General features: G+C 38.3%; 1 protein-coding gene across 1 annotated transcript; it reads left to right on the plus strand.

Annotated features, from left to right (window-relative positions):
• Nucleotides 1-7,138: 7,138 nt before the first annotated feature.
• LOC129269795 (monocarboxylate transporter 9-like) lies at nt 7,139-19,687 on the plus strand. Its single transcript, XM_064095387.1, has 5 exons — nt 7,139-7,447; nt 7,782-8,323; nt 8,684-8,909; nt 15,749-15,892; nt 17,579-19,687. Exons 1-5 carry the CDS (start codon nt 7,177-7,179, stop codon nt 17,791-17,793), a joined length of 1,398 nt encoding a protein of 465 aa, XP_063951457.1. The 5' UTR covers nt 7,139-7,176; the 3' UTR covers nt 17,794-19,687.
• The last annotated feature ends 849 nt before the right edge of the window (nt 19,688-20,536 follow it).

The raw sequence follows: 20,536 nt of genomic DNA on the forward strand, positions 1-20,536 counted from the left end.
TATCAGGGGCAAAACAAGAATTTCATCATCTTGGGGGGGGGGGGGTTGATTCGATGTGTTGGGTGAATTGATAAAGCCATTGTGTCCTCTCCTTCATGACTGCGTCGACGACACACGGTTGTTGTTGTTTTATCAGAAAAGATTATCAAAGCTTTTTAAAAACAAAATTATGAAAAAGATAAATAATGGGGCATAACTCGTAAAAAAAAAGAAAGGAACGCTTATCGAATCGAAGGGGGGGGGGACGTTTTGAAGAAAAAAACTCATGACAGCTATTGGAGGTGAAAATTAGTTATTATTATTTGGAAAACATTTTTGTCGTCGATTGAAGGAAGACAAATGTTTCATTTAGATTTGTTTTTGTTTATAGGTGCAAAATGATAATGTCGGAGTTCAACAGAAGTTATGCGAAATGGGGAAAAGAGAAGAGCAATAGTGCTATCAGAGTTTTCTTTAAATCTCGATCAGAATTTTTATTTTTTTTCTCAAATGAAAATACATTTCGTGATTGCATGAATATTTAAATCAAGTTACTAAATGCTATATTGAAGTTGTGGCGCCACTCGGAGTTGGGGATTACCGCCCCTATCTTTTCCAAGTTTTTAGGCAAAGTTAAAAGAGATGAAAAATAAAAATGAGGGGAAAAGGGGAAGGAAGAAAGAAAGAAGTAAAGTATGAAAAAATGATTTTTTTAAGCCCCTTTACTCTATACAACCACTATGATTAAGGAAAATAATTAAGACGCAACGTCACTTTTAGGTCGTTTTGACCCGCTCTACCCCGTTCTTGCGATGCTTCTGCTACATTGGGCATTGAGAAAAATCATATGAGATTTGATGAGCCTTTCAGGGGCATTTAACGAAATAGGACTATATTATGGTAATCTTAGGTGATTTTGATATTGCGATTCGAAAGATGATTGACAGTGTTATCGATAAAGGTTATAGGCCTACATTCTAATAAAAAATGAAAGTGATCAGAAAGAGAAGCGGAATCAGTCTCACACAATAAGTGGCAGGTGCTCAATTAAAGGAAAGTTTTTATCCCGGGCAATTCCACCCCTTCATTAAATTGATTTTATTTTTGAAATTATTTAAAATTTGTATTGGAACTTAGACAAGATTCCCCTTTAAGTAATTTTAAAGTTCGATTCGGAAGACGAATATGAATTGAAAAAGACTGGGTCTTACTTTCGTATGTGAAAAGGGGGATTTTTAATTCTCATGTCAGGTCAGATCCTGACAGTGATGGGTGTTTGTGCAGATAATAATTATAATGGTCTTAAAGCAGGCGCAAGCTTACATTGATTCGGGTAAAACCATCCCAATTATGTTTGTTGATGTGGAGTTGGCATCTCATTATTTTTATTACGGTCAAAGCATAGAGTTATTACAGATAGCTCTATCAGTCTATGGTCAAAGTAAACAAGATAAAGGCTGCAAAGTACACACAGCACAGACACTTAAACTTTTCTTCTCTCACACGCTCTTCAACGGCTTGTATTTACTCGATGAGCAGTTGCTGAATACAACCATTCTAGGGGTACTCCGGGCTGGAAATATTTGTATCCAATTAAATTCACAGAGCAGAATGCTGAAAATTACATCAAAATCTAATAACAAAAGCGAAGTTACAGAATTTTGTGGAAAAAAAAGTTATATGCACGTCGTATATGAATATTAATTGGGCTGATGATGTCACATCCCCACTTAAATTTTTCTTATGTTATTACATGAAATCACAATTTTATTTTTCATACATGTGACTTTTTTCTTCATCACTTTATTCAATATTCAAAATCAAACAAAGGAACATACAGAATACACATTAAAAAGGAAATTGGCCCAGGTCATGAACTAATAAATTACATGCAGGGCAACATATGTAAATTACAGAGAAAACGAATCACAATATAAACAACAATTACAAAAAAAATCATAATAAAATATAGAAGATCAAGTTTTGAGCAGAAAAATATATATATATCTCATAGGCTGTGTATAATGCTACATTATAGATAACCTTTAAATTTAATTGTATTTTGTAGTTTGGGTATAATTATAAAGTTCAATGTAGAATAGCAAGACATTGCATCATGTATAAAAAGTGAGAGAGACAGAGATAAGAAAAGAATCTATAAAGGAAACCAAAACAAAAGAAGAAAAGTGGTCCCGTCGGAAAGAGTAAAATCAGAGGAACAATCCAGAGAAAGCCTCATCAGTATCGGCGACGAGATACACAAGCCATGGAAGCCCAAAGAGTCCCGCTGCACTCCCAATGGGGACCCCCAAACCGGCCAACGCGCTCCAGAAGGCACAGACCCGGCCGACAACTTCCACCCGCTCCGCACACAAACCCTCGAATGATCGAATCCTCCCCACTATCCCTCAAATTGGGAAGAAATAAAAAGGAAAAATCAGAAAATCTGTGCACATGGAGAGCCGCCCACAAAGTCAGCTATTCCGAAGCACGTCCGCCAATCCGAGGATCCCCTAGGGAGCACTACAGCTCGCTCATCCCATAACCGACCCCGATAAAACAAGCCCCAGACCGCCCCTCCCGCTCCACTCCCTCCGACAGGACCCCCTCCTGACCCCCTCCCTCCCCGTATTTTGTCTCCCTCTCACGTCCCTGCTTTAAGTGAGCGGCAGCCGACACTCCCACTGGGGCTCTTCCTTGGCTTTGTATATCACAAAGGAAGACACGATAGCGAGTTTGGATAACTCTCTGCTGAAGATTTTGGGAGAGATTGGCCTTTTGCAAAGTGACAACAGTTCTTTTATTTTAACCTTGCAAAGTTGTCATTCGAAACAAAAAAAGCCATGCGAACCAATTTCAACTGCAAGAAAAAAAACTTTGACATTTGTTCTTTCGATGTCCGCGACCATTGGTGCGTATTTGTTACTTTTGTAGTCGTGTGCTTTGTCGATTCGTTTCAAACGGAACAGAAAATTCGAAAATTAACATTTGGTTTCGTTGCTTAGAGACAATACAAAGATCGGGAATTAGGTCGGTTTGTGTGAACTCATAGGGAGTGTCGGAGCCAAGATCACAATAGATTGCAATATCGTCATTACCAAATCCTCTCTCTATCCCGCTTGAAAAATTGAGCGAATATAATTAAGCAAATTATTGTGACGCCAGGTGTATCTACCTTGGTCTAGTGAAACCTGACAATGGTTTAAAACATGGTGAAGAATTTCACGATTGTTATACACTTAGAACATTTTTAATTTGATCTTTTCCCCCATCTACTCAGGTTGACAATGTATTATAATGAATTAAGTTACAGTATTGATTATCTAACATGCACCAATTCAGTTGTCAATCCAATTTCTTTAGTTCTTGGAGGAAAAATTGAATAAACCTAATTTCATATAATTAAAATACAAAAGAACAAGTGGAAATATGACATCATCAGTTTGTTCATTGAATATTCATGAAGACATGCCTAGAACTGTTTCCCCGGAATAATGCAAATCATAAAAATGCCACAACTTTGCCGATTATCAGTGTTTTGTTTGTCTGATTTTTCTGACCAAATCATTATATTTTTAGCCTGGGTTATACCCTTTAACATGCATACTGAATAATCCACTGACGTCTGGTGTGTGTATGTGCATTTGTATTTGACACTGAGCAGGGGGTGCCGCTACAAAAAATAACATCAAAGGGGCTAGCCAGATGTAGTTTCCTAAATCCCTTTTCCAATAAGACTTCTTGAAGTTGTTCACAATTTCATTCTCAGCCGATCAAATTCAACGATTTCAGTAGCTTTTGACAGTTATTGTTATTTTTTTATTATTATAACGAGTTTTTTTTTAATGAAACGGACCCAAGATGTGTATTCATATCGAATAAAAGCCATCCAAACTGATTTACGTCCCCGATTTGATTAATAATTCTCACTTTTCTAATTGCAGAGAAAATATTGTTTATTCGTGTTTTTTATTCAATTTCATTTTCTATTCAGCTTTTGTATCAGTTCCAGAGGAGCGGGATATTATTACTCCACCAAGATCTCTCTCCTTTCCTTATTTTGTATTCCTCATTTTTCTTTCCTTTTCCCATTGTATTCATCTTTGGGGGGAGATATCGGTTGGATGGTCGTCCCTTGGCGCACTGGCGTAAATCCGTGTTGATGGGTGGGGGGGATGACTGAAATATTTTGGCTTTTTTTTGTGCAGTCATGTTTTTAGATATGCAAGGAATTGTCATTGATATGTCCACAGTGGCGTACCGTGGGTCACGGCATTGGGGAGGGGGCACCAGCAAAATGTTTGAATCACTGAGTGAGCGCGCTCAGTTGCCAGTTATACTGCTAGTTATACTGACCTAATAGAGACATTTTCTGGACAATGTTATTAAACGGATATGCATCTCACTGATCAAATAATGCGAGCGCGAAACGCGAGCTGATTTTTTTTTATATTCACACCTAAAAAGAGACATTATAATCAAATTTGTGTAATCATGATAGGTACCTGTCTCGCTAAACAATGCGAGCGCGAAGCGCGAGCTGAAGTTTTCGTATATTTTTACCCCAAACAGCGAGATTTTGAGGAATATATTTTAGGAATCCATTAAGAGTATGCATATCTCACCATAGTCATCTAATGCGAGTGCCAAGCGCTTGCTGGTTTATAAGAATTACATCTGAACACATGAAACACTTTTTGTAGTCATTGCAATCATGATTATCATACGCATCTCATTAATCAAATATTGCGAGCGCGAAGCGCGAGCTGAAAATTTAGATAATTCAGACCTGAAGTGGGGCATTCTAAGGTTTCTTTGTAGGAATTAACTAGGACCATCCGTAATTCAATATCCAAATGATGCGAGCGCAAAGCGCGAGCTGAAAAGTTTTGATATTCAGATCAGAAGGGACATTTTAAGGGCTGATTTTAGGAATTCATGAAGAGCAGACATATTTCACCAATCACTAATGCGAACGTAATCACGGACAGGAAATGTTTCATATATAAGACAACAGGATTATATATCTCGTTAGCAGACAATACAAGCACCAGGAACAATGAAGACGTAGGCCCTGGGCAAATTATGTTTCATGAAGTTATGATAAAAAAAATTCTTATGTAATGCAACATAACATAATTATAATATAACATTATAATGAATAATATTTTCTTCTTTCCCGCTATACGCTTCTTTTCCTTTCTCCCTCTTTTCTCCTTTTCCCCTTTTCCCCGGTTTTTTTTTTTTTGGTCAGCCGATTGGGAGGGCACGTGCCCCCATGCCCCCCCCCCCCGTAGTTACGCCACTGTATGTCCATATGGCAAATACCCCTCCAATATTATCATCTTTTTTACCCCATGATGGTTTAATGGTTTTATTAGAGATTACATTAAAAAAGAATTGACATTCCATCTTAATCCCTTCCCAAAGACACCAACATTGATGAATTGGAAGAAACGGGAGTTTCTCTTCAATGTTATGATAAGGACAGAAGTATTTCGTTTGGAAATGCTGAACTGGCTCTTTATTTGCATGTTATGATTCAATAATATTGTTTTATTTGTTTAGCGGTATTTCAGGAAGAATTTTCACCAATAAAACAATTATCTCTTGTGATGTTTTTTTTTTCATTTCTTTCGTAAAAAGTGGGGGGGGGATGTTTGTACAGGCCATCCCCCCCTCCTCGAAAAGTGGGGGGGATATATCCTCCCCATCCCCCCCGGGATTTACGCCAGGCTTGGCCCATGTAGGGCTACTTCTGTATTAAATTTTTTTTTTTTTCAATGAAAACAAAAACCACGTGTGCATATAAGCCAGTAAGGATCGAAGCATAGAGGAGTTACTTCAATCATAGCTCTATGATTGAAGTAAGTCGTGGAATTGAATAGCGTTCGAAATTGATTTTGACCTATATACGTTTATTTTTATATTACAAAGTCTTCAATGACAAACAAGAACTGGCTCGGATCAGATTTTTTCTTGTTCATATTGGCCTTTATTTCATGAGATGATTATGATCGGAGCTGTATTAACTGTAATTATGTAGCCTGTGTTTGTGTAGGAGGGGGGGGGGGATAAAAATAGAGCAACGTCACTTTTTCATTGCTTGGGACGTAATATTCACAGCTGAAATTAACAGTCAATGTAAAGAGTACTGGAACAGATAAAAGGAAAGAAGTAGAAGACGACGACGAAGAAGAAGAAGGAAAAAGGAGAGGTAGATTAAGTAGGCTGCACATTCAGACCTTTAACTCAAGTAAAGGGTTTACACGGCCCGCCCCCCCCCCCACTCCGGGGTCGGAAGGACCGCATGCGTGTTCCCAAAATGTCTGGTGAAGGGGTACTTTTTCGCGGGACTGAAAGTCCGGCCCGCGAATTGTAAAAAAAAGGGGGTGTATTTGTATTTTCACCCGAAGATTTCTTTAAAAAGGGGGTGTTTTTTATCTCTCTTTTTGGACTCCTGAGAAAATTTAAAAGGGGTTATAAAATATCTTGAATAACATAGAAAATTTATCAAATCCCGGGATCACTGAAATTCTGCTTGTTTTGAAAACTCATTCAGGATAATTTCATTTTGAAAAGTAATGTACGGACCTTTTGTTGGAATGAGAGCTCACCTGAGATAGGGGGTACATTGAGCAGTGTTCCGGAGTTAGGGGGGTCTCCAAGGTAGAAAAAGCCCGCGAAAAGCCCTCGAAAGGGGGGTTCAGAAATGTTGGTAGACCTTCGATAGGGGGTGCTTTCAAAGGGAGGGAACGAGCATAGGCGTACCCTAAATAACACTGAGTGGGGGGGGGGGCGGGGGTTTACACAGCAGACAAGTCGCCGTACGGCGAGTCGAAAACAGCCGGGTTTTTTGTACCAGCTACATAATTATGGGTGGTTTGAATAAAATTAAATAAAACGTCTGTATTTGACTCGCCGTACGGCCGCCGAAGGGGAAATGTGACTGCAGCATTAATTGGGTTATGTGGCCTTGGTACCTTACCTGAGGCTATATAGCGTCGACCTGCCATAGAAAACACCAAGGTATTGAAATTGTTCTTCCAACGTAATCAATGTGGAAAACACGGTTTGAAATTGGAAAACGATCTTAAGTGGTCAATTGGTCTAAAGTTGCATTGATCGTAACATTTCTATCTGTCCTTATTACGTGTCTCTCTGTACACAGGATGGGTGGGGTCTGTCAACATCGGGATGAACTGCCTGGCCAGTCCGATGGCAGCTTTCTTGGAGAGGCGAATCGGCTACCGCGCGACGATAGTTTTAGGAGTTCTCTTCTGCGCCACTGGGGTCTTCGTATCATCATTCGCGCCACAACTCTTCATGCTGTACTTCACCTATGGGACGATGTACGGCATCGGTATCAACCTCTCATTCCATGCCAGCTTATGCCTCATGGTGCAATACTTCCCGAACAAGAACTGTCGTCGTGCCACTTCAGTCATTATGATCGGAGGCACTTCTGGTAAGTTTCGTGAAGAATACACCCCCATGGCATCAGGGAAAGTGGTATAGCCTATCTGGTCGGAGGCTGCAGCCGTCGTCTCTGCTTGTATATGCTTTAGCCTCCACCTATATGTCCGGGTCAGATGTAGTTGAAGAAGATAATGTGCTTCCACAAGACCCAGCTAATTTAAGTCTGATGACATTTGATGGTGTGCATGGTGGTAAAGATTAAAAAAAAAGTTTATACTTTATAGGTTAGTCCTTTAATGGGTTGTGGCATGAAGAGAAGTTGATGTGAACAAAAAAGAGATTGAAATTGATCATGTTGTTTGCTTGTATGTTTGTTTACACAGGAATGCTAGTCTTCAGTCCGGTCATGGAGAGATTAATCGAAATGTTCACGTGGCGTGGAGCCCTACGGATCAGCGGGATATTCGTTCTCTTCCTTGGCCTCCCATTTGCGTTGCTCTGCAAGTCACCAGAAGAGACTGTTAAAGAAGTGGAAAAGGTAGTCAGAAAGTATAGCAAATGCGCCGATTCCATCGAGGATACGGTTAACAGGTGCAAGCGGGATCTCCAGAAGGTCTACCCAGGGTATGATCCTGATGACAAGGGGGCATGGAAGTCGGACTCAATGGGAAACGATGGCGAAGACGAGTACGGCGATGAGAGAGGTCCATTGCGGGATCCGAAGACGAACGATTTGAAATCGCTAGACTCTAAATGTGAGAAAGAACATGCTATTGATCTCCTCGAGAATGTTATTGTCCATGAAGAGGAGGAAAAGTCAGGTTGCCAGAAGTGGCGAATCATTCTTGGCTCGTGGCGAACCTGGTTTTTCATCATCTCCGTTTTCATTTCAACATTTTCATGGAGTTTCTACTGGGTTAATCTTGTAAGTTGCAACTTTCGTGGTTATTCTCTTTCAGTATTATATTGGACTTAGATGCAATCATCCTATTCGTAAGTTTTTTTTCCAGTTAGGCATTTATTGAAAATTGACAGGTCATTGCTGAAGCTGAGGTAATTTCCATTTTTTATTTTTCCCCTGGAGGTGAATAAACAACCCGAGCCCTAGTTGGAAAAATCGTTTAACGATTGAACAGATTTATGAGAGATAGTATTGGTGTGGGTAGACGGAGGGAAATGTGAATTAAATATGAACTCCCTATCATTGGTGAATGGAATACAAAATTAAATATTTGATAGAATTGTTGCTTCTCAATTTTCCATTATTCTCTCCTTAATCCTGAAGGTCAGCCACCTGTCAAACGTTGGTCTCTCTCAGCGTCAGAGCGCTCTGGTCCTATCATCGTGTGCTGCTGCAGAGTTAATCACAAAGGTCTCTCTAGCTCTTTTCGGCGATCACCTACCTGTTAGTAATGTAAGCATTCTAGGCATTCAAGGTCTCATTACCAGTGCTTTCACCGTCGGGGTCATGTTCATCAATAGCTTCGGTGCTGGTATCGGCGTTATTCTAGGTAAGAAGAGATGATTTTTTGTTGTTTAATCTATCCACTATTTTATTTAGTATAATTGGGTTGTTTATTATGTGTATCAATCAGAAATGATAACTTATTTCTTGGACTGACCTGTAACGCCACCATCTGGAAAAAACATCATGACCATCAGGATTGAATAAAACAACCCGTTCCCTTTGGCAGTTGTACACAGTATTTGATATATAAGGGGGTCTTACCGTCCCCGGGATCGCCTTCCATTATTATTATGGACTTTACTTACACTGCTTGGCAAACAGTATTTAGTGTAATAGTTATCAACATGTTTAAATCATTTTTTTACCTGATAACGTGTTCATATTCAATGTGTCCCTTTTCTCTCTCTCTCTCTCACGGTCCTGTTAACATAAGGTCACATAACATCCATGCATTATGTGCGTTGTATATCACCCCTTGTCATTTCCTCATTCTAATTATCTAACCCCGTGAACGTGTCTAAATGTTAATAGGCCATTGATTGCTCTTCGAATCTAGTTGCAGAGGTTATCTTAAATGAAAATAGGCATAGGCCTACAGAGACAGTAGCTGTTGACCTTTTGACATGACAGCTTGCACCGTGACATATTACAGGACATGGCCCTGGGAAGCAGGGGTGCGGCGTGTATTATTCTCCATAGGCAACACCCTCTTGAATTCTGGAAGGTGGGACAAAATGGAGAAATGTAACAAAAATTACCTACATTTTGTATAGAAACCCCCTTTTTTTTGCTTGTCAAATTTGGCGGAACATAAATGACCCTCATTTTGTCGTGGAACCCTACTTTTTATGTTGCTTCCTTGCTTACATCAACACCCCTAGTAAAAAAATGTTCCCAGGGCACTGTTAAAGGGGTACTCCAGGCTGAAAATAATGTGATTTGGTGAGCCTCTAATAAATATATCTATAGTCAGACGTCATACATCATTATAATAATTATTAAGAATGTAACAATCAAAAGTGAACCTCTTACAAATATATATATTCGAAATTTATACATAATAGGCCTAATTGTTAAACAATAATTAAGCAAGCGATTCGATTAGCATAGGGTATACTAATTACGGGTGAGACACAGATCTTCGGACCTGTGCATTAGAGTGATGTATGGCTTTAGGGACAAAATAATGATTGTGTGAAACGGGTTTTCTGCGTGCGTGGTGCACATAGACGAATCCCTGAACGGTTGTAGGTGAAGTTGCACGCTCAGGTTTAGTTTAGAAGCGATACTCTCTTGGATCATCTAGGGATGGCAAATCTATTAAGCGTTGGACCATTTTGCTAGGTTCATTAAGTTTCTTCGAGTCATATTCCATTGCATTAGCAAAATAACTCACAATATTATATCAGAAGACTCTGGATGATGGACTTGTAAGAATAGGACAATTATTCTATACGAACAGCTTTTTCAAGGCCTTTACAAAATAAAGCCTTTGATTTGCTTTTTTCTGCAAATGTCAATATTATTTGACCAGTTTAGTGAATTACATTATGGTCGTACCAAGATACTTGTATTACTTGTTCCACTTCTTCGCCGTGAATTGTAACTGCCATAATGCTCGGGAGACCTTCGTCTGAAATCTACAATCACCTCTTTTTAATACTTTTACCATTAGAAAATTATCATCACATCAGTTTACGAAGTTTTTTCGTGTTTTAGTGTTAGCTTCAATATCATCGTCTGCAATGTAACCTTTGATTACGTTATCATCTGCATATTTGATGATGCGATACGGGTTTGAGGAGCATCGGCAGTCACTTGTGTATAAATAGAAGAGTACTGGGCACAAAACACACCCCTGTAGTGCTCCTGTGTTCAAGATTTTCACACTAGATTGCACATTACCCGTTGTAAATTTCTGAGGTCGGTTTCTGTGGAAGTTTTGGGTCCTTTTAGAGTAATCTGAAGTGGCGCTAGAGAAATTAGTTTCTACGTTAGGACTTTTTACGACATCAAAATTGAATAAAGCATTGTTAAATCGTTGAAATCTACTTCACTTCGACAGTCACCCTTACTCTGAAGTGTATATAGATGGCGGGCGAGGGCTTTAGGGTCACTGGAGACCTGACCCCCCCCCCCCACCCCCGGCCTCGAAATAATAGGCAAAGTGGGAGAAATAGAAAGAAGGAAATGTCAAAATCTATATCGCAACATTTGATTTTCGAGACCCTGGCGGCTCTTCTGTATTATAGTTACGTTAATCTCCCTTGTAACAAAATAAGTTTCAGCAATAATTATCTTACACATAAAATGAGTGGTCACTCCAATGTTTTATTTTTTTGGATATTATTTCAAGAAACATAATTTCATATGATAAAATACAAAGGAATAAGAAGTGATATAGGCCTACAGTGTGCTAAAATGTGAACCCCCAACAGAAGCTGAAAATATTTCAAGTTTTCCGGTTCTGCCATTGTTGAAGTCGGGTCATAAAATATTACGTTCAATGAAGTTTGAAGTGTTGTCTACATTCAACTCTCGGTGCGAAGGAGTACCTTTTGTGGTGGGGTTCACTAAATTTTAAGCACAATTATTGTACAGTGGTGATAAAATGTTATAGTGAACCCACCAGAAAATGAACATAAAAGTGTAATTCTGAAGTCAGGTGATACAATACATGTATACAATACATGTCCGTTCAACACTCGCATGAAGGAGTGCATTTTCTGGTAAGGTTCACTAACTTTTTAATACCACTGTATATCACATTATTAGCTTACTGCTTTGTTGTTTCAGCGAAATAACGCTAAACTTTATAAAATGCCATATAACTTCGTTATTCTTTGTCCGATTTGATGGAATTTTTCAGTGTTCTTTTTGTCTGAATTTTCTTTTTCTATTGATCTATATTTTCCTTTTGCCCGGAGTACCCCTTTAACATGTTTAATGTGCAGCACACAGATTGACTTTAATTTGTGCTTTTGATTTCACCCATTGAAAGGCAAGCTGAAAAGCAAATAATAATTATATTTGCTTGGATTGCTTTGCGTCATTGCGAATTGAATAGAGATTGGTTCCAGAGGAATCAAATGAAAAGAGGTTTCAGCTGCGCTATTGTCAAATAATTCTGGTCTGAACCAGATGGGATTGAATGCGTGTTTGCAGATGGGACTGTTAATTTACTCATTCGTACAGTTTATATAAAAAGGGCGTATGAATATAAACAAGAATCAAGGTTTTCGGAATAAAAACTCCAACTCCCTTCTGTTTTTCTTCGGGTTTATTGAAAGGGGAAGGAGCATATACGAACAATAATATTGAGAGTATTGGAGAAGAATTATTTTATATCGGAGAATGGTGTATAAATTAATGTTCATTGTTTACAATTAGTGGAAAGAAATCTTTCAATTACAGATTCCCCCCCCCTCATTTCCAAAAGAAGAGTACGTATTCCAGGACGTAGTCCATGGAAATACAATTATAATGCGCAATTGAAGTAAGAGCAAACATGTTTATATGATGATTTTGACGACGTGAGGGTATGGGGTATGTGTGCATCAGAAGCATACATTTGAAACTTAGATGTAATACTATCTACAAAATATTTAAACTATCAATTGCGGTATGATTATGATAGTTTATGACCTATCTTCGTTTCAAAATTAAAAATAATATTGATATTTTTGTGCCTCTCAAAGGCACGAAAAGGAATGTATGGGCCCATACATCAGTAATTTGCCTTTCACTCAAGTATAGGATTACCATGGGGGCGATACCCCGGGTAAGGAGGGGTGATACACCTGAGAATATGAACGCCATATCGGAGGCGAAAGAAACCACAGAGACTTCAGAGCTGGGCTCCAGAAATTCAATGAAGATGCAAAAAAAAATCATGAAGAAAAACGATTCTGATATTTTATTGTAATGGTGTATGCGTGCTTGCTTTATATATTTTGTTCAAAGAGCATGAATTGGGCCTGTGGGGATACATATGGATTATTTGCTTTGTCAGATTACTCTCAAGCTCAAACCTAATTGGAAATTATCGAATGTTTGCATTGCATATTCGATTCAGTATTCCACTATTTACACGAGTATGTTGATCACAAACAGATATTTACCCATTACCCCCCCCCCATATTATCTCGAAGCCAATAGAATATATGCCGCACAGACAGAAGAGAACATGAAAGGGACAACGAAGGTTTGGCCTCTCCAATATAATAATAATGATTATACAGGGGCGGATCCAGGATTTTCCAGAAGGTGGTGGCATTTTTGCACACACACAAAAATAATATTGATATTTTTTCTGCCTCTCAAAGGCACGAAAAGGGCACGAAAAGAAATGTATGGGCCCATGCACAAGCGTAACAGAGTCACTATTGTCACCAGACAATTGGGCCCCTGAAATGCTTTGTAGGATCTGATGCTGGATACGCGCCTGAAATGGGGGGGGGGGGGGGGGGCAGGCTGGATACTCCACTGGATAAATAACAAAGCTTCTTTGTATGATAGTTATTGATCGTGCTCAATGAATATAAAGCTAGTTTGACATTAACATAAATGATGGATGGAGTTGACATGGCAGTTTTCCACCACGGACGTCTTTACTTTATACATGTAGTGTCTTTTGAAATTTAATTCTTTTATATGTAGTATCATCCCATCACCGATTTTTTTCGTAAACATGGTGATTGCTTAGAATAGATGACGAAACATTATTGAAATGTATTATTTTCCTGATCTGAAATTATACCAGAATTTCCCATGCATGTTGTTTAGCTACATGATAAATCTCCGTTCATATTTTACCAACATGTGCACCTTGAGGTAAAATACTCCCCAGCAGAAAGTTGCCAGATTAATCAATAAAGAAAATTCTTTAGACTTTAAGCATAGAGCTATGCTTTAAGTATGGAATTTTCATTAGATCGGATGTACGTTGCGAAAGTTGTTGAATTTTCGTTATTTCCAAAACGGTAATGTACACATCTTTGGTGTGTGAATGAAGAAGTCGACAATGTCTCACGATATTTTGTATGTTATTACGGCCTATCATGCCTATTTTCAAAAGTAAATTTTTTTTAAATGTTTTTATTGAACAAAATTAATAAAAAACAAATCACAAACAATCACAAGCAATCAAAACATTTACAAAATATTGTATCATTAAATAAAACAAAACAAAAAAGAGGAAATGAAAAGATAAAAATAAAAAATAAAAAGGCAGCCTTTTTGTATCCAATCTTACATCATCTCTAATCACTTATGGTTGTCATGTAGGATTTTATAGATAAAAGAAATCAAACTTTTGAATTATCAAGATGAAGCAGTCACACCTGTCCCAATAAAAATGTGCACATTCACTGGGTAAAATTCTTAAAAAGCATATACAATATAGGGGTGATCACAATTGGAATCCCCACTTTTGGAAGTGACAAGAAAGAGTAGATTTGATGATTACGTAGTTTTACGAAGTCACTATATGTTACATTATGAATGTTCCATGAAAAGGGTTACTTTCATTCAGATTACATGCTACAAAAATATGATGTGCCTGTGACATCATCGGCTCCCCATTTTTAAAATTATTATTTTCATTTTCACCCCCCATAATTTACTTATCACTGTATTTTGGAAATAAGCGCAAGATCAAACTGTGCTACTTTTCCTACTTTACACCAGATCTTGATTAAATTATTCATGCTTGTTTGGTTTTTCTTTATTAATTTGTTGGGTACATCCTTGCCTTTCAATTTCATTTTTTTTATGAACCATTACTTGCAAGAATATTGATTTAATTGATGTTTGTCTCGCCTGCATAGCAGAGCGAGACTTTAGGAGCCGCTTTTCCGACTGCGGCGGCGGCGACGGCAGCGTCGTCAAATTGAAATCTTAACCAATTAAGGTTAAGTTTTTGAAATGTCATCATAACTTCGAAAGTATATGGACCTAGTTCATAAAACTTAGACATAAGCTTAATAGTGTATCACTGAAGATCCTGCCTGAGTTTCAGATCACATGACTAAGGTCAAAGGTCACTTAGGGTCAACGAACTTTGGCCATGTTGGGGTTATTTGAGAAATTGTCATAATTAAAAGTTATGGATCTATAGTTCATGAAACTTGGACATAAGAGCACCCATGTATCCCTGAATATCATGTGCGAGTTTCAGGTCACATGACCAAGGTCAAAGGTCACTTAGGGTCAACGAACTCTGGCCGTGTTGGGAGTATGTGTTGAATTGGCATCATAAAGTTTATGGATCTAGCTCATGAAACATCGACATAAGGGTAATCAAGTATGAATGATTGGTTTGCTCATGTCTTAGGTCACATGATCATGGTCAAAGGTCATTTTTGGTCAATGGACAAAATATTTGTTATCATATTAGTGTTTTCTTCTGTAAATAATTATTCTTTAGCAGTTTTCAAAGGCAGCACTGCTACTATATCGAATTGCGTAATGCAGGCGAGACTGCCTGAGCCGTTCCACTTGTTTAGTCATTACTGATTACTTTCTTTCGTCCTTTACACTATAGCATTATATGCTTTAAGAGCATTTTATCGACATTTTGTTCTCTCATTGATGGTCAAATCTGACAAGTTTCCTTGATTTTGATTGGCAGAGGCGCACTGTTACCACGGTAAATGTCAGATAAAACGGAATAGCGTTTCATCAGCATTTTTGTCCGACAAGTTGTTGGATATATATATCATTCCTTGATTTGGATGTTATTGAAAGACAGTCGAATCAAAATATACATCTCAATGACATATAAATGAAAATATATATATACTCCAAATGAAATAAAAGGCACATTTAATCGGCATATTACCCCATTGCACATTATTATGAATTTCTTTTATCTTTCTGTAGGTGTTGGATGTATGCGGGGTATATACCAGGTAGTTCCATACATGAGCTGTGTAGAGATCATTGGCACACGATGGGGAGACGAGGCACAGACCCTAACTCTCGTAGTCCAGGGCTTCGGATACCTTGTTGGGGCCCTTCCTTCAGGTAGGTGAACCAGTAAATTGCCAATTGGTATATATGGAAGTTTTAAAAGTACCACCAAGATGTTAAGATAATTATCTTGGGAAGTCGACATCATATTAGGAAAGGTCAGATGATGAGATCCCAGATCTCGCAATGATCAGATGACGAGATCTCGTAGCTCGTCATGTCTACATATTTTAGGAGAGATGATCCGATGACAAGATCTCGGATCTCGTCATGTCTACATATTTTCAAACAGATTTAGATCAGATGACGATATCTCGGAACTTCCTTCAGAAGATGTCTATGGAAGCTCCTTCTTCTACAGGATGTATACATGCCGAGATCTAAGATCTTGTCATCTGATCATCTCTCCCACGGGATGTATACATGACGAGATCTAAGATCTTGTCATCTGATCATCTCTCCCACGGGATGTATACATGGCGAGATCTAAGATCTTGTCATCTGATCATCTCTCCCACGGGATGTATACATGACGAGATCTAAGATCTTGTCATCTGATCATCTCTCCCACAGGATGTATACATGACGAGATCTAAGATCTTGTCATCTGATCATCTCTCCCATGGGATGTATACATGACGAGATCTAAGATCTTGTCATGTGATCATCTTTTCACTGGATGTAGAGTTGACAAGATCTAAGATCACGTCATCAAATCATCCCTTTTACAAGATGAGACATGACAAGATCCGAGATCTCATCTTTTTCCCTGAGAGATGTAGGCATGACGCATGACGAGGTGATTATCTGAACATCTGTGTGGCACTTTTAAGCCTCCCTAAATATCAGTTGACGAAATCTGGAATCTCATCATGAGGACTTCCTTCAAAGGAGATGATCAGATGGCGAGATCTCAGATTTCATCATGTCGACATCCTTGAGCAGTGATGATCATGTAGACTTTTTTTTAGACAAAATCATAGTCATGTTATTATCTTGTGTAAAAGGTCTTGACTTAACTAGATCTAAGATCTTGTCATGTAGTTATTCTTTTTACAGGATGTTGACATGGTTAGAAGATTATACATCTTGGTGTATTGTTTTTTTTTAAAGATACATGTAAACATGAATGGGTTGAAAAAACACCAGTATTAGATTGGTTCATATTTTAGGTTCGTTAGAGGACTGCTGAGAATTTTTTTGGTTGTGTTTTGCCAATGAAACGGGACCACGCACCAGAGCAGCATACATAGTTTATTCCTCTGTCTCCCCTCTATTTATACTCAGCTTTTACTTCAGTAACTTCATTATCATAAGTTTGCATTTGACAACTTGCGAGACCTCGGCCTTCCTCTCCCCCATTTGCTATTAAGTTTCCCTTTTACCTTGTGAGTAAAAAAAAAGACACCTCATAAATCCCAAATTTAAGGGAAAAAATATTTCATGAACACATTATCATTATATGACCAGAAACTTCGGAAAGAGTATCTTCCAAATAATTTGATACCACATTTATGTGGCATGTCTCCTGTGAGGTACGCTTGGATAATCAGTATGTATTCTTTGCAGTCATGTGACCTTTGATTTGCCCCAAAGTAAGGCATAACTGCAATTAATGATTTCAATTCATTCAATGACATAATCCTACTTCCATCTTCTGTCCTTTGAAATCATCAAATTTTCTGAATGTTTGTTAAGTGAATTGTAATGACCTTCGCTCCCTTAATTTTCTCTATACAGGTGCAATATACGACCTAACCCAGTCTTACCAAACGTGTCTTGTAATGGTTTGCATTCTCTTCATCGTGTCGTCGGTGGCGCTGTTCATAATACAGATCTACGATCGTTTCTGTGCCAGAAGACAGGAGAAAGAACTGTCTGCAGCCAAAGATATGCGTTTGAAACATTTATCCTTGCAAAATGAGATTATTGGCGACAAGGTCACGACTGTATAAGAGAGTGAATGGTAAGATATGTGGGTCGTGAGAGATAGATCGTGAAGAGGAAAACATGCGGCATGTGTGATTTGATTGGATATCCCGGGGGGGCCACTTACATTGACAAGTGGATACCATGCGCGACCAAAAAAACACGTAAAAAGGATGCCTTTTTCAAGATAGGGCACGTTACTACGTAACGTGATAAGGGTGTCAAAAACTCAATAATAATGAAAAAGGGTATCTATTTCGCTAGGAAAGCTACGTGTTTAGGGTCAAATTTGCGGGGATGATAAAACAAAATTAAAATGTTTTATAAAGGATGTTCTTTTAGCCCCAACACTACGTGTTTAGAGTCCGATTTGCGCGAGGTGTGGAAGGTGGGGCCGTATACTAAACCAAATGGTGTGTAAATTAAGCTTAGTAAAACCGACGACCGACGGACCCGTGACATAACAAGACAATATCGCTGTACTTGTTTAGGGGTTCATTTCAGGGAATACTTGCCAAGAGTATCGTTTTGTTTCCAATACTTGTTAAGGGTAGGGTTTCAGACGGCAATACTTGTTAAGGGGTGCATTTTCAGAATATGGAAAATACGTGTTTAGGGTGCTTTTTGAGACCCCATGGTCGCGCATGGTATCCACTCGTCAATGGAAGTGCCCCCCCCCCCCCCAGGTTGGATATCTACGAGGAAATGAGAATGAATCAATGTTGCCTTAAAAACATTCTGCCTTACAAAATGAGATTATCAGCGACAAGGTCTTTACTTTATAAAACAGTGAATGGATGAGAGATGTATTTTGTGAGAGGGATGCGATGTGAGTGGATATCTAAAATGAAGTGGAAACCACTGTTAACTTTAAATATTCTCTCATAAGAAATGAGTTTAATGGCGACAGGGTCACGAATGGACTTAGTAAGAGATGTAGATTATGAGAGATAAATAGCGAAGATAATAAAGAGGGGAGAACGTGATGTGATTGGATATCTAAGTAAAAACGAACCTCTGCATGGTCTTCAGAACATTCTGTTAAAAAAAAATAGGTAAACGGCGACAATGTCGCGATAGTATAAAACAGTGAATGGACGAATCATTGAGAGTAAGAGATAGTGCTTGTTATGATTGACAGATATTTAAGAGGAAGAAATAGGCAGTGTGCTATATGATTAGATATCATATACCGTGTTACACGCTGCATCGGCTCAGGGTTCAGAACCGCGAGCCGATGCAGAATCGGCTTTTTTGTTACATGTAAACGCGATTAACTTGCATCAGCTCTCGGTGCAGAATCGGCAATTTTGCACCACCAAAGTAGTAGGTTCAGAAACGCGAGCCGATGCAGGATCGGCTTTTTTCTACATGTAAACAGAAAGCCGATTCTGCATCGGCTTTTGGTTCTGAACCAAAAGCCGATGCACGTGTAAACACGGTATAAATAGAAGTGAAAAACGGTACCACTGGCCTTAACTTCAAAACACTCTGCCTTTAAAAAAATTAGGTTAACAGCGACAGGGTCGCGAAAGTTTCAATTAGTGAATGGACAAATTAAGCGAGATATTCGGAGTGTGAGAGAAAGAGTTAGGAGAAAGGATATGAAAATGTGTGTAGATCGGATATAAAAAATGTCGTGAGATGTACTTACAGCGATTAAACTTCAAATCATTCCGTCTGCCTTAGAAGTGAGCCTAGTAAGGTTATCAGCGACATGGATAACAGGCTCATTATTTTATAGCAAATGGAATGGACGATTTTTTTGTGAAAGTTTAGAGAAAGACTAAAAAAATATTGGATAAAGTGAAAGGAATTTTTATTTACAACCACCGATTAAACTTCAACCACACTGCCTTACGGAATATGGTTCTTTGGTTAATAGCGACAGGGTCACAATTGCGAAAAAATAGAAGAAATCTACTGAGAGATTAGGGTATGAGAAACAAAAAATAAAAGAGAGAGAGAGCAATAAAAGTACAGAACAAGCGTATCATTCTGCTCTCTACATTCTATAAAGAATATTCCAAACTTTTACCTAATTATTTCTTGTGTGTGAAATGAATTTCTTCAGGATAAATCATATATAATTACAGGGTCTATTTTTCAAGTCCCATTATGGCTAGTGTCTTTTGCAAGACATTAATCTATTTTTGCCACTTTTTCACCCAGGTTTATAACAGAGTGAATTCCTAGAATACTGTGAGCTCTTAATTTGTTTCCCTGATATCCTGCAGAGATGGAATAACATTGAAATGACCACGGTTGCTTTGAACACTTTGGAGAAATTGTAAATATACGTATATTATAATATGACGATTGTTTACTTTTGCAGAAAATTAATGTTGATTGAAAATCATGAGGTTTGTTGAAATGTGAACCATAGTGAACGTACAAACAATTTTAAGTGTTGGTATTTCATTTTTAACCAACATTTAAAATCAATAAAATATTTTTTTCTTTGGAGAGGGGAGCATTAGAATTTAACTTCAAAGCCTAGTGTATGAATGAGCAGTGGGTCTTGTGTACGTTTCATTGCCATATTATTTCCACATACTTTTATTTTTACTCAAGGTTGGAGCACCCGTTCTTGAGTTCTCTGCACCCCCCCCCCCCTCTCCCCCTTTCTCGCCAAATTATCTGACCTGTGTGGCTCAGTGAAGTAGACAAATTTGTCAGAACATCGTCCACTTCAATCATAAAACACTGGTGTTCTTATTCGACGTCATGTTCTCCTAACTAGACGTACTTTGGTTTATTATACTAAAA

The sequence above is a fragment of the Lytechinus pictus genome, chromosome 2 (genome assembly GCF_037042905.1).
Source record: "Lytechinus pictus isolate F3 Inbred chromosome 2, Lp3.0, whole genome shotgun sequence".
NCBI lineage: Eukaryota > Metazoa > Echinodermata > Echinoidea > Temnopleuroida > Toxopneustidae > Lytechinus > Lytechinus pictus.

What these genes read in the sequence shown, in the direction of transcription:
- LOC129269795 (XM_064095387.1), top strand. Translation starts at nt 7,177, where the DNA reads ATGAACTGCCTGGCCAGTCCGATGGCAGCTTTCTTGGAGAGGCGAATC. An exon ending in GTTTCTACTGGGTTAATCTT is followed by an intron (nt 8,324 to 8,683) that starts GTAAGTTGCAAC and finishes TTAATCCTGAAG; the next exon opens with GTCAGCCACCTGTCAAACGT. An exon ending in TGTTGGGGCCCTTCCTTCAG is followed by an intron (nt 15,893 to 17,578) that starts GTAGGTGAACCA and finishes TTCTCTATACAG; the next exon opens with GTGCAATATACGACCTAACC.